The 15,577-nt window shown below is 37.8% G+C and overlaps 1 protein-coding gene across 9 annotated transcripts in view; it reads right to left on the bottom strand.

The window, feature by feature from the left end:
- The window catches only part of ENOX2 (ecto-NOX disulfide-thiol exchanger 2), a 281,078-nt gene that overhangs the window by 17,311 nt on the left and 248,190 nt on the right, over window positions 1-15,577 (bottom strand). For all 9 annotated transcript variants that reach the window (XM_043457528.1, XM_043457530.1, XM_043457524.1 and 6 more), the window contains one exon: window positions 13,609-13,723. In XM_043457528.1, the coding sequence (XP_043313463.1) occupies window positions 13,609-13,723 (115 nt within the window). The remainder of the gene's footprint in view (window positions 1-13,608; window positions 13,724-15,577) is intronic.

Raw genomic sequence — 15,577 nt, 5'->3', positions numbered from 1 at the left:
AAGGCATTAGTGTTCCAAGAAGACATAACAAGCATTGTGTGTGAACCTAACAATAGAGTATCAAAATAAGCGAAACAAAATCTGATAGAATTGCAACAAAAAAATAAATGAATCCACTATTATAGAGACTTTATACCCCTCTATCAGAAGTGGAATGATCCAGTAGGCAGAATATGAGTAATGGCACAGTTGAAGCCACAGCACCATAAATTAACTGGATGTAATTGACATGTATAGACTATTTTATTTAACAGCAGATTTTACATTCTTCTCAAGCACACATGCAACATTCACCAAGACAGATTACATTCTGCATCATAAAACACATCTAAACACATTAAAAGAATGCAAATCACAGTGGGTATGCTGTCCAATCACGATGAAATTAAACTAGAAATCAATAACAGAAAGATAGATGGAAAATTCCAAAATACTTGGAGATCAAACAACACACCTCTAAAAATCACATGAGTCAAAGAAGAAATCACAAGAGAAATTTAAAAATATTTGAACTAATTGGAAATAAAAAACACAACTTCTCAAAATTTGTGAGATGCAGTGAAAGTCATGCTTAGAGGGAAATTTGTAGCATTGAATACATATATTAGAAGGGAAGAAAGATCTAAAATCGATCATCTGAGCTTCCACCTTAGGAAACTAGAAAAAGAAGAGCAAATTAAATCTAAAGTAAGCAGAAGAAAACATATAGTAAAAATAGATCAGAAATCAATTAAATAGAAAACAGGAACTCAATAGAAAAAAATCTGTGAAAACAAAAGCTGGTTCTTTGTAAAGATCAATAAAATTGAGAAGCCTCTAGCCAGGCTAACCAAGAAAAAAATAGAGAAAATGCAAATTACTAATGTCCAAAATTAAAGAGAGGATATCACTATAGATCCTATGGACATTAAAAGGATAATAAAGGAATATTACGGACATGAGTTTGAGCAAGTTTTGGGAGTTCGTGATGGACAGGGAAGCCTGGCGTGCTGTAGTCCATGGCATTGCAAAGAGTCGGACATGACTGAGCAACTGAACTGAACTAGTCCATAATTCAGTCCATAGTACATAGTCCACACATTTGATAACCTAGATGAAATGGGCCAACTCCTTGAAATCTGTTAAAATGCACACACAAGTAGACAATCTGAATAGGCCTCCATTACTTAAAAAAAACTGGATCAATAATTAATAACTCTCTAAAGTAGCAACTACTAGGCCCACATAAATTTACTGTTGAATTATTTAGGGAAGAAAATAATACAAAATTTCTACAATCTCTTCCAGAAGATAGAAACAGAGAACATTTCCTAACTCATTATATGAAGTTGACATTTTCCTAATACCAAAACCATATGAAGACATACAGGAAAAGAAAGTACAGATTGCTATCTCTCATGAACATAGATGTAAAAATTCTAAACAAAATGCTAGTAAATCAAGTGCAAGAATGTATAGAAAGAAATATACCACAATCAAGTGGAATTCATTTTGGGTATGCAAGGCTGGTTCAACATTTGAAAATCAATTAATGTAATTCATTATGTTAACAAGTTAAAGAGGTTAAAGTTGCATGATAATATCAATAGATGCAGAAAAGGTATTTGACAAAATCCAACACCCATCCATGATTTTAAAATCTCAGTAAACTAGGAATAGAGAACTTCCTCAATATGATAATAAACATCTACAAAAAACATACAGCTAACATCATACATCATAGAAACTTGAATCACTTCCATTAAGAACAAGGCAAGGATGCCACCACTTACCACTGCTTTTTTCAACATTGTACTGGAAGTCCTAGCTAATTCAATCAGACAAGGAAAGGAAATAATTTTCCAGTATAGATTATTTTTAAAATATGTGTTATTTTTATAGTCTAATGCCCTTGATCATTTTAAAATGAAAATATATAATGGCAACCCACTCCAGTATTCTTACCTGGAGAATCCCATGGACAGAGAAGCCTGGTGGGCTACAGTCCATGGGGTTGCAAAGAGTCAGACACAACTGAGTGACTAACACACTATTTACATTAGCACATCAAAAATGAAATACTTAAGTAGAGATGTAACAAAATACATATCAGATCTATATGAAGAACACTACAAAACTCAGATTGAAAATGAGTGGAAATAATTCAATTCACATTGAATTCAAGTGAAAAAATGAATGAAATTTAAAAACTAAATAAATGGAGAGATTTTATGTTTGTGGATAGAATGACAATATCATAAAGATATCAGTTGTTTCCAACTTGATCTGTGGATTCAATGCAACCCCAATCAAAATCCAAGCAAGTTATTTTGTGGATATTGACAAACTGATTCTAAAGTTTATAAAGAGAGGCAAAAGACACAGAATGGCCAACTCAACACTGAAAGAGTAGAATAAAGTTGGAAGACCGATGCTACCTGGTTTGAAGGCTTAACAGAAAGTTATAGTAACTAAGATACTGTGGTGTTGGTGAAAGAAAAGACAAATAGATCCATTAAATAGATTAGAGAGTCCAGAAAGAGACCCCCATAAATAGAGTCAACTGATTTTTGCCAAAAGGGCAAAGGCAATACAATGGAGCACAAATGGACTCTTTAACAAACATGCTGGAACAACTGGACATCACAAAGATTAGGTCAAAATGGATTACAGACCTAAATGAAAAATCCTAAACTATAAACCTCCTAGGAGATAACATAAGAGAAAAATGTAGCTGACCTTGAGTATGGTGATGAGTTTTTATACACAACACCAAAGGCATGATCCATAAAAGAAATAACTGATAACCTGGACTTAATTAAAATAGAAACTTCTCTGTGAAAGACAATATCAAGAAGAAAAACCATAGACCGAGGAGAAAATATTTGCAAAGGACACAGCTGACAAAGGACTGTTATACAAAATATACAATGAACTCTCAAAACTCAACAATAAGAAAACAAACAACTCATTTGGGCTACAAATCTGAACAGACACTTTGCCAAAGATATACTAATGACAAGTAAGCATATGAAATGATTTCAACATCATATGTCATTAGTGAATTGCAAATAAAACAGGAATGTGATATCACTAGAAACATATCAGAATTGCCCAAATCCAAAACAATGACAGCACCAAGGACTGGTGAGGATGTGGTGCAAATAAGAGCTCTCCTTCATTGCTGGTGAGAATGCAAAATGGTGCAGTCACTTTGGGAGACAGTTTGGCAGTTTCTTACAAAACTAAACAGACTTTAATGATATGATCCAGCAATCATGCTCCTTGGTACTTACCCAAATGAGCTAAAAACTATGTCCACACAAAAACCTGTGTATACATATTTACAACAGCTTTAGTCATAATTCCCAAAACTTGGAAGCAACCACAATGTTCTTTAGTAGTCATCTAACCACTGATACACTGTGATACATCCAGAAAATTGAATAATAAATGGCACTAAAAAGAAATGAGATACAAAGCCATGAAAAGACATGCAGGAAATGTAAATGCAAATTACTATGTGAAAGTAGTCAATTTGAAAGGACTACATACTATATGTTCCCAACTATATGCCAGTCTGGAAAGGGAAAAACTACAGAGTCAGTAAAAAAAAATCAGTGGTTACCAGGTATTTGGGTGGAGGGAAGAATGAATAGGTTTAGCACAGAAGATTTTAAGGTCCCTGAAACTATTCTGTATGATACTACAATTGTGGACACACGTACATTTTGTATATTTCTCCAAAACCATAAAATGGGTACCAAGAGTGAATTCTAATGCAAACTATGAACTTTGGGTGATGAGGCTGTATTCAGCTACTGTAACACATGTATCTCTGGGGTGCAGGATGTAGATAGTGGGAGACTGTATGTATATGGGGACTGGCAGTATTTGGGAACTCTGTACTTCCTGCTCAATTTTGCTATGAAACTAAAACTGATCTAAAAATTAGAGTTTATTAATTGAAAAATAAGACACATGGGGAAACCTAGATTAAATTTATTTATGGTTATGGCATATTTTTCAAGATCAAAAATCACAAAAGCTACTTCAAAATATCTAATAAGAAGATTTTCATTCATTCAACAAACATTTATTGAATTCCTTCCAAGTTCCAGGCTTAAGACTATGGTAAAAAATGAGATTCCACTCATCTCTATTGTTTACACTCCAAATTAATGGACATATTTGTAGTTTATTCCCTTTTTGATTCCTAACAGAATATAGAGTTCAGAAAAGAGGTATCATCAAAATGGGTCAAAATTACAAACCTGTACATTAAATGTATAAGAATGTTAAAAGATAATTTGGGACTTCCTTGGTGGTGCAGTGGATGAGAATCCAGCTACTAATTCAGGGGACATGGGTTTGATCCACGGTCCTGGAAGATTCCAGATGCTGTAGAGCAACTAAGTCCGTGCATCACAACTACTGAACTTGCGTGCCACAACTACTGAAGCCTGCACAACTTCTGAGCCCACAAGCCACAACTACTGAAGCCTGTGTGCCCTAGAACCTGTGCTCCACAACAGAGGAAGCCACTGCAATGAGAAGCCCGTGCACTATAACAAACAGTAGCCCTTGCTCGCTGCAACTAGAGAAAGCCTTCATTGCACAGCAATGAAGATCCAGTGTGGCCAAAAAATAAATGAAATAAATAAATAAATAAAATGAATAAATAAAAAAAATGTTATACAATTTGACAAAGGTGTGAATCTTCTCAGCTACCTATGGGAAGCAACTTTTGGTAGAAGGTAGTAAAAAAAAGTAATTGAAATCAAATCTTTGAGATTATTAGCTATAAATGGTGGAAGAATAGTTTTCTAAGGGGGTTGCAAAGACAAGATTCACCCTGTACATAATGAATGAAAAGAAGTTGTGCTTTATAAAGATGAAGTATATAGAAGAAAACTATATTTCAAGGGTGGAAACATTCCTTATTCCTGAAAAAAAAAACACAAACACCTGCCTATAGGGAAGTGCTGGGTTTAATTCAATGCCTTGAATCTGAGGGTTTTCCTAAAATGATTAGGTACTGATGAAGGCTGATGTGATCAGATGAAGTGAGTAACAGAGCGATGAGATGGCTGGATGGCATCATCGACTCAATGGACATGAGTTTGGGCAAACTCCAGGAGATAGTGAAAGGACAGGGAAGCCTGGCGTGCTGCAGTCCAAGGGGTAGCAAAGAGTGGGACATGACTTAGCTACTGAACAACGACAACAATCCAAAGAAGAGAGTGACAATGTAAAAGGCAGGATCTGGTGAGAAATGCCTTCTCATCAGAGTAGTGTTGAGACATGTTCTCAGTGTCCACGTTTGTTTTCTGTGAATGGCCATGTAATTATCTTGATATAGCAGTTTCAAACCTCGCATTTTTGCTTAAAAATTTACAAGAGACCTTTGGCACAATACATTCATTTTATGTTTGGTTTTATTACTGATTTTAGTTGTTGCCATAATCACACAGATTTTGTGTCTTTGAAGTGAAAGCTATTACACAGAGAGTTGGATTCACAGCACACCAAATAATATCTATCCTTGCCATCTTCCCAGTGGCTGGGATACTTGGCCTCAGACAGGCAGTGTTCTTAATAATCACAACACCAAAGGGTCAGTCACTGAGTCATGTCCGACTCTTGATGACCCCATGGACTGTAGTCTGTTAGCCTCCTCTATCCACGGAATTCTCCAGGCAAGAATACTGGAGTGGGTAGCCATCCCCTTAGAAGATGCTAAAGATGAAGATGACTATATATTTGTAACTGGACGGAAAAAGAGACACTGACTATCTGCCAAACAGGGGAAGAAATATTTGCTTTGCTTTGCTGGGTCAGTACCAGTGACAGCATCTTGAATTGGAGTAAGGCCGAACAGCACAGAGGTTACTCTGCAAATCCAGTGGCTGCTTCAGATGGACAGTGAGTTAGTTCTGCTTCAGAATGCATGTCTGTCCACTGGCAAGCCACACAGCTCAATACAAAATAGTGATATTTCATCTTTCTCTTTTTGTTTCTTCTTGTACTGCAGGCCAGTAATTACGCTCATATCCTACAAGTCATGTAGAGAAACATGGCAGAGAAAAGGGCAGAGGTCGAGGAGAACGGTTAGAGGCATGTTCTCCAGTTGAAATGTGAAAATATTTTCCCTCTGAGAAAATGAGGAGGCAAGACTGCTTCCCCCCCGGGAGAAAGGGCATCCTGATGAGCAGAGATGGACTGTTGCAGCTAAGCGGGAGCAGATAATAATCTCTTCAGTTTGGACCTGTCACTAAGCAAAAGAAAATGGGGGCCCTCACTTACAAAATATATTTCCCACCCTTTAAAGTGAAGGTTTTTGTCATTTTAATGAGGACACCAAGTCTTTACTTTCACAGACTTAATATTAATTGGGCCTATTTCTGAAGTTGGAGTTCTTTGTATGTTGCCAGAACATTGAAAAGTTCAATATTCCCTTTTAATAATATGTTTGAGTAGGTGAATCTATCAGTCCCGATACTAAAGAGTATAGTACAATGAATTTATTCATATCCTGCCATCATTAGTTCCCAGCTTCTCCTTTTTGACGATTTCCTATATAGGAAAAAGTTTCTCTTTATGGGGATTGCTCCTCAGATCTGAAGGCTGCCAGTTCATCATGGCGGATATGAAAGTATGAAGGCAGCTGTGAATGCTTCCTTTTAGAGGAGCCACTCGGAGCAAAATCACAGACATGTTTTTCTACAACAAAAGATCTAAAAGGACTGTGCTTTTAGGTATGAAAAAAAAATTATACCTAGGTTTCTTCAGTGGTACTAAGAACACAAACAAACAAAAATTAATGGAAGTAAATTTAGAGAGTCAGCCATGCTTACAAAACCATATTACAAGTGATGACCTAGAAGGGTAAGATGGGGGTAGGGGTCAGAGGGAGGCTTGAGGCTCAAGAGGGAGGGGATATACGTATATGTATAACTGATTCACTTTGTTGTACAACAGAAGCTAACACGACATTGTAAAGCAACTATACTCTAACAAAAAATCATAAAAAAGGAGATGCTAAAAATGTTACCACATTTTAGAAGAAAGATGCTAAAAAGTGTTACCAAATTATAGAAGGAAAAATGGGCAACATTCCTCTCAAGGTCCATAAGAAAAAGCTCGAGAGCTGGAGTGATTCACAAAGAGAAAAAAGCAAAACAAAGAGTGGGAAGAAAAAGTGGGAGATATGAGCACGGCCCATGAAGGCCAGTTCAGACAAAAATCTCAAGTGAGTCCCCTGACTTCAAAAAGCCTTGCTTTTCTTTTCTCTGCAGGTCAGTACTTCAATCACACTTTTGCCAGCATGGACACACTTGGGATTTCATTGTTTCTCCTCTGAGATCTCTACACTCCCTTCTTAAACACAGTGTGTTCATCCATCAGTTATGTCACGGCCCCTCATCACCCCGAGACTCTGATCTTTTTCCTTGCTGGGATCTTTATCTCCTGGAGTGGCCAACTTCACCCAGTCTACTATTTGCTTTCTGGCCAAACAGATTCTGCTGCATATTCCTCAGTAATTCTTATTCCTTCACTTACCTGAAAACCTTTGATCAGGTTTACCATGCCAATTCCTGACTCATGGTCACTTGACTCAACTTGCTCTGCTAATTATCCTGAGCTGCAGAGGACTTTTATGGGAAGTTGCAGAGTTGGGCAGTTCTAGCTGATATAGACTCATGTTGGCCCTTGCTGATGGATTGCTCACCTCTCACTGATTTCTTCCTTCCATACTGCCCAGAGTATTTATTACAGTTCTGCTCCTCTCTCCTCATGGTCTCTGTTCTAAGTCATTTCTCTTATCCACAGATGACTAATCTCTTGCTATATGGGCTGCATATATACTTTTAGCTTCATTTCTCTTTTCTCAGAGGAAGAGGGTTCTCCCCTCTCTAAAGCAAACTTCATTTGAATTCTGATCACTTCACATTTCTCTTCTCTAGGATTTCACTTCCATAATTATCCATAAGTACTCTTTTGTTCACAAGCATCTTCAACCTCACACTCTCCATGGCCTCCTTCTCTTCTCCTGAATGACGAACAACTTAACTTTAACTTTGTCATCAATTCTAGTCTCCATTTAAAAAGCCTGCATTTGCTTTTGCTCAGTGCCCAACTTTGTGGACTTTCCTGGTGGCTCAGTCGGTAAAGAATCTCCCTGCAATGCAGGAGACCTGAATTCAATCCCTGGGTCAGGAAGATCCCCTGGAGGAGGGCATGGCAACCCACTCCAATATTCTTGCCTGCAGAATCTCATGGACAGAGGTGCTTGGTGGGCTATAGTCCATGGGGTCGCAAGAGTCGGACATAACTTAGTGACTACACCACCACCATCACCAACTTTGGGACCTGTGGTCTTTGTCCACTTTCTCTCCTTATTGTCATATGTTCTGGCCCCTACCTCTATCACTCTACTAAAATAGCTCTTGCTCAACAGTGTTACCCTTTCTTCTTCATAATATCTACTAATGTTATTTATTCCCTACTGCTATAAATTCTTCTTGTGGCTTCTATAATCCAAAGCTTTTCTAGTTTTCTTCCAGCTTCTCAGGCTGTTCTTTTTCTAACTCTTCTGCAACCTCCTCTTCCTTTCCTTCTTTCTTACTGTGGGTAATTCTCGAAGTTCTGTATTCAGTCCTTTGCTCTTCTTTCTCACTTGTCTTTCACATTCATTTATTTATATCCTCCAGACTTCAGCCAACACCTTTGTACTATCAATACTATCTTCTATTCCTTCTACTTTCTTCATCCCTGATTTGTATACAAATCATTTATATTTATTTTCTAACTACCTACTGGGCTTCCCTGGTGGCTCAGACAGTAAAGAATCTGCCTGCAATGCTGGAAACTCGGGTTCAATCCCTGGGTCAGGAAGAACCTCTGGAGAAGGGAATGGCAACCCACTCCAGTCTTCTTGCCTGGAGAATTCCATAGACAGAGGAACCTGGCAGGCTACAGTCCATGGGGAACTGATGCTGAAGATCTAGTACTTTGGCCACCTGAGGCAAAGAACTGACTCATTGGAAAAGACCCAGATGCTGGGAAAAATTGAGGGCAGGAGGAGAAGGGGGTGACAGAGAATGAGATGGTTGGATGGAATCACCAACTCAATGGACATGAGTTAGAGCAAACTCTGGGAGATGGTGAAGGGCAGGGAAGTCAGCTGTGCTGCAATCCACGGGGTTACAAAGAGTCAGACACAACTTAGTGACTGAACAATGACTGTGTACTGGCTCAGCAGTAAAGAATCCACCTACAATGCAGGAGACATGAGATCCCTGGGTTGGGAAGATCCCTTGGAAGAGGGCATGGCAACCCACTTCAGTGTTCTTGCCTAAAAAATCCCATGGGCAAAGGAGCTTGGTGGGCTACAGTCTGTGGGGTCACAAAAGAGTCAGACAAGACTTAGTGACTGAGCACAGAATGGCAATGACCTACTATCTGAACCTGATCTCATTATATTCTGCAAAGAAGTCCCATCCATCAGTCCATTTCTATCAGTTCTGCTGTTATGCATTGAATCTGTTCTCCTAAAAAAGATATGTTGCAGCCCTCAGAATGTGACCTTATTTGGAAACAGGATTTTTACAGAAGTAATCAAGTTAAAATGAGGTCATTAGGTCAGGCTTATAGATTTATATGACTGGTGTCTTTATGGAAAGAGGAAATTTGGGCACAGAGACAGACATGCATACAGGGGAAATATCATGTGAATTGGAAGAGACTGAGGTGATGCATCTTCAAGCCAAGGAATACTGAAGATGGCCAGCAAACCATCAGAAGCTGGAGAAGTATGAAACAGATTTTTCTCAGAGGTCTAGGAAGAAACCAACCCTGCCAGAGCCATTATCTCAGATTTCTAGGCTCCAGAAATGTGAGACAATAAATTTCTGTTCTTTAAGCCACTTGGTTTGTGGTACTTGTTATAGCAGCCCTAGCGAACTAATACAGTCACCAACCTTCTATTCCCCCAGGTTAGAAAACCTAGGCTCATTCTGAGTTCTTTCCTTTCTTCATCATTTCCATCCAATCTGGCACTCAAGATTTTAGTTTATTTCCCCCCAAATGACTCTTGGCATTTTTAATCTCATACTCTCTGTTGTTTTTTTCTTCTACCATTTTCTCAGTTCCTGTTGCCTTCACTAGTCCCAGTCTTTATCATTTTATATCTCAATTCCTATAAAAGTCTCTGGCTTATCTTTCTCAATCCAAAATTATCTCCTAAAATATATAATTCATGTTGGTTTTATCATACAAATGCCATGATTGAGAGACATGCTTATAGTGACACATTGCCTACTACACTAAGCTTGGCATTCATGGTACCCCATGGTTTAGACCCATCTTGCCCACTCAGTCTTTTATACCCTTATTACACATCATCTTTATTTCCCTCTTTAAGCCCTACTCCTTTGCCTTTTCCCTCTCTGCATCAAGATGCTTTCTTACTTTTTTTTGCCTTTCATCCAAACTTGTTCACTTTCAAGGCCTTAATCAATTTTCACTGATGGTGACTACTCTGGCCCACACTAATATCTCTTGCCCTTGCTGCATTCTAATCAGCATCTTCCAGGTCAGCACCAAGTGGTATTTCTTACATTTTATGTGTATTTACATATATTACATCTTTATACCTATCAGCTTTTATGACACAATGCTTGCAAACTAATTGATCAACTCCTAAAGTGAGAATAATGGGATGTAGGAGGAGAAAAGGAAGGAGACTGGATACCAACTGAAGAGAAAACTTTGGCTAGAACATGGAGAATTAGTCTAAGTCAATGTTTTCTGAATGAGCTTCCTGGACCATGATCATAGAAATCATTCAGAATACTTAATAAAATTTAGATTCCCAAACTCTATTACAGACCTATTGAATCAGACTCTACAGCCCAGAAATCTGAATTTTAAAAGGTAACCCAGTGATATATATATATATATATAACATACATTCATACATATATATATATATATATATACACACACACACACACACACACCAAATATGAAAACCATCAGTTTAAGTGAAGAAAGCAGAAGATACATACTGAAAGGGAATAGCTATTTTTATGTTTACTGAGTACATGTACTTTCCATCATGGCTAACAATAGAATGAAATAGTTTCACACTATCATGATTTGCTTTGATGTGATTCTCCCTCTTCAACACATTGCTCTGAGTGCAGCAGTCCTTTCTTCCATGGCAAGAGTGTTTCCAGTTCTGAATCACAAATAGAGGTTAGCTAGCATAGAGAATCTCACAAAATAGAAATTTCGTGGCACTTAAAGTAAAGGTAACAGACTGCTAGCTTTGACTCATACTTTCATTGAGAAATAAATGTAACTAAAAACATGCTATAGGCTCCTGAAATTCAAGTTTCGTAGCATGGAGGGGGAGGAAAAAAGCCTTTGAGATCTAGTTGTTTAAGTTTTTAATTGGAGCCAAGCACTAACTAAAACATGCAGCTGATTTAGATAAAAATGGAGGCCCTGCTCATTGGCTCATACCGAGCAGAATTTCTGCAGTTGAGTACTATAGACATGTGATAACAAAATTAGATACGATCGAGGGGAAGAAAAATGCACAAAAGTCCTTGAATTAAAATGAATTGAAACCTTCTGGGAGAAAAGCTATTTGGTAAGCTCCATTAAGTCTATTGTAGATAGCTTTATTTGACAAAGCAGCATCCTGGCATGTGGAACAGGAAGGAAAATAGCTATAAGATGATCTGTCAGGGAGTTTCCAGTCTCTAAACGAATAAGATTCTGTGCAGTAGCCAATACAGCTTTTAACTCAAAAGAGATACAGAGCAAAATGCAATTATATAACCCTAGTAAGTACATTCAATCTGAATCTCCCATATACCCCTCTCCTCCCCAAATAACTCCTCAAACTCAGCAATTTATCAAGTGGATGCTCAAACTTATGGCTGCATTCATTTCAGGGTAACAGTGGATTAACACTGTATATAATACTGCACATGTTGAGGTGGAGGCAATCCTACAAGTCAAAGATTAATCAGCTATAAAATATCTCAGCTAAACACTTAGATCATTCGAATAGTTCAATTATTATTACATTTTTTGGTTTATTCTGGCTATAAGTTTACAGTATGTGTTTGCAGTTATTAGTTCCCTGTTCTGAAAATGTTACCTATCCACTGATTGTAAAGGGTTTATTTAATATATATGGACACTTATATGTTTAGGGATCTAATATATGGCAAAAATAAAGGAAATTCAGATGTAACGGCTAATGAATGCTTTAAAAACAGTCTGAATGGTGATTTTTTTTTTTTCCTTACAAGTGAAGATTCTGGGATCGCGCAAGTGGCTAAAGCTGCTCACTTCAACATGCAAACACCAATAAATTCTAATTTGCATTGTAATCTATCTGTTTTCTGTCTCTCACACAGACACACAGACATACACATAGTAGGGGCAGTATACTACCATATCCCCAATGTTTAGCACAGTTCTTGGAATGTAATGGCTAATAAAGGAATGAAGGAATTCACTTAACCATTACAAAATCTATATTAAGATGTTTTTTATAATGTATTTCTTATAAACATGGAAGCTGAGGCTCACTGAGCAAGAAGTCCTTCCTAGGTCAAGAAAGGCAGAGCTGGGATTAGAACTCCCGTGTTCTAACTTTAGGTCCAGTGTCTTGTCCACTGTGCCTACGGACTGCTAAGATTATCTAGAATGGTTTACCTGAAGACGCTGATCTTTTAGTTGAGATTTTAGTTTCTCCCACGGCAATCCCCCCCCCCCCCAGATGATTTATTATGAAATTGAAGGTTGCTCTTGCTATAGTGTTCACCAGGTCTGCCATTTGAGTTCCTCTGGGGACTTATACCATGGCCATCATCTTGCAGTGAGGGCCTGACTATATCAGGTAAAAGCAAAAACCTTTACCCATATAGCTGTTTGTAGACCCTTGTTTGGTTCCTGATAAGCCTCCAAGTAACCACAGTGGAAAGCAGTGGATAGGCAGACTCATATCTTGTAGATATTTCTGCTTAGTTTGTAGATTGTTTTTTTAACTCTGTGATTTTTAAACAGAAATATTTAATTTTTATGCAGATACATTTATCAAAAATATCTTTTATGATTCCTATCTTTGGAAATCTTCAACACAAATTATATAACCAACTCCTACATTTTCCAAAATTTCTTTTGCTACATATAGATTTCCATTTATTATTAATTTTGGTGTAAAGTATAAGTGATATAGATATCTAATTATTTTTCCTAAAAGTTCGGCTACTTATGTGGAAACCATCTTATGGTTTCTACTGTAGAACATATAAGTCCAGGCCAAATATAGAACAAAGATGCCTAAATGTCCAGTGCTCCTAGGATAAAAAGTCTACTTTTAAGTACTATGATGGAAAATGGGGGTAAATTAAGACTACAAAAATTCCTGTAGCCACATAGTTGACATTCAGCCAGTGTGTACTTACATGGCCTCACAGATTGTTTTCAGCTGGTTCCAGTCTGATGGGTTTGTGCCTATACCTTACCAATTGTTAATGGTTTTAAAGCATCATCCCTTCCAGTAGGTGTTAGTTAAATAAAGCAAAGCAGAATTTTCTTTACCTGATTCTTCAGTTTCTTTTGTTTCTGTTGTTTCTTCTATTTCATCATCAGACATCTCCATTTCTTCTTCTCGCCTGATTCCCATTAATTCATCATTATGTATGTTGCGAATTTCCTAAGGTTAAAAGGCATGCTTTTTAGGTGGGAAAGCCTTGAAAATGTTGAGGAAACAAACAGAATTAAGGACAAGGGAAAGCAGGGTCTTTTTAAATGGATAACAAAACTTCGGAGTGGTCTTTTTTTTTTTTTTTGGAGTGGTCTTAAGGCAGAGGCAAAGGGGCATGTTGAGGTTGAGGACAGTCTCAATAGACAAAGAAAACTTTTTACACTCTGCCCTGCATAGGCTTTCCTTCTATAACCAGAGCTCTAGCAGCTGATGATTCTTGTATCCCTCCCATTTTAGACAGTACCGTTGACCGTGAAACACCTTCCATCTCTTCCTCACATGGGTTTCTGGACTTTCCCTTAAGGTTCTGCCATGTTCACCTTCCCATGTCAAATCCTTTGATTTCACTGCCTTCCATCCTCTTACCTCTCCCCTTATAGTCTTACTCAACACAACTTTTAATCAAACATTTGCAGATTTAGTAGTTTAGAGTGAAAAATGAGCTGTTAGGACTGAACTCCTACCAGATCAACCCTTCCCTGGATAATAACAACAACAAAAAACCAAACCAATTCCCTAACTACTTGATGGCATTAGAGGATGAACAAAAGCAGGTACATTCTGAAGAGGAGTTGACTCTTGGAAGAAGGATGTGAGTCTTCCAGTTTTAAAGGGACCTCTATTTTGAGAGCAGACGACAGCTAGAACCTCACAGGGTGGCTAACTTTTAAACAGAAAATCCACAGGCTTTATATCCTAAAGAAATAAAGGAGAAAGTTCAGGACAGCACTGGAAAGTAAGGAGGGGATCCCAGAAAGTAGTCAGCCAAAGAAAGAGGAACCCAAATTCTGTGTATAAAAACTGTTCAAATTCTGCATGATCCCTGAACCATGAAAGCACACAGCAGATTCCAAACCACACAGCTAAGGCGAAAAACTCAGCTGAGACTTGAGTTGCCATCAAAGAGAGACAATTTCTAGCTTAAATTCAATGAAGTAAATTGACCACTAAAACAAAAGAAAACAAAATCAACAATCTTTAAAAGAATATAACAGCAAGATCCTCTATGACCCACCTCCCAGAATATTGGAAATAAAAGCAAAAATAAACAAATGGGACCTAATGATACTTAAAAGCTTTTGCACAACAAAGGAAACTATAAGTAAGGTGAAAAGACAACCCTCAGATTGGGAGAAAATAATAGCAAATGAAGAAACAGACAAAGGATTAATCTCAAAAATATACAAGCAACTCCTGAAGCTCAATTCCAGAAAACTAAATGACCCAATCAAAAAATGGGCCAAAGAACTAAACAGACATTTCTCCAAAGAAGACATACAGATGGCTAACAAACACACGAAAAGATGCTCAACATCACTCATTATTAGAGAAATGCAAATCAAAACCACAATGAGGTACCATTACACGCCAGTCAGGATGGCTGCTATCCAAAAGTCTACAAGCAATAAATGCTGGAGAGGGTGTGGAGAAAAGGGAACCCTCTTACACTGTTGGTGGGAATGCAAACTAGTACAGCCACTATGGAAAACAGTGTGGAGATTTCTTAAAAAACTGGAAATAGAACTGCCATATGACCCAGCAATCCCACTTCTGGCATACACACTGAGGAAACCAGATCTGAAAGAGACACGTGCACCCCAATGTTCATCGCAGCACTGTTTATAATAGCCAGGACATGGAAGCAACCTAGATGCCCATCAGCAGATGATGGATAAGGAAGCTGTGGTACATATACACCATGGAATATTACTCAGCCGTTAAAAAGAATTCATTGAATCAGTTCTAATGAGATGGATGAAACTGGAGCCCATTATACAGAGTGAAGTAAGCCAGAAAGATAAA

Source organism: Cervus canadensis, chromosome X (assembly GCF_019320065.1).
Source record: "Cervus canadensis isolate Bull #8, Minnesota chromosome X, ASM1932006v1, whole genome shotgun sequence".
NCBI lineage: Eukaryota > Metazoa > Chordata > Mammalia > Artiodactyla > Cervidae > Cervus > Cervus canadensis.
This window is presented reverse-complemented; position numbering and strand designations above follow the sequence as displayed.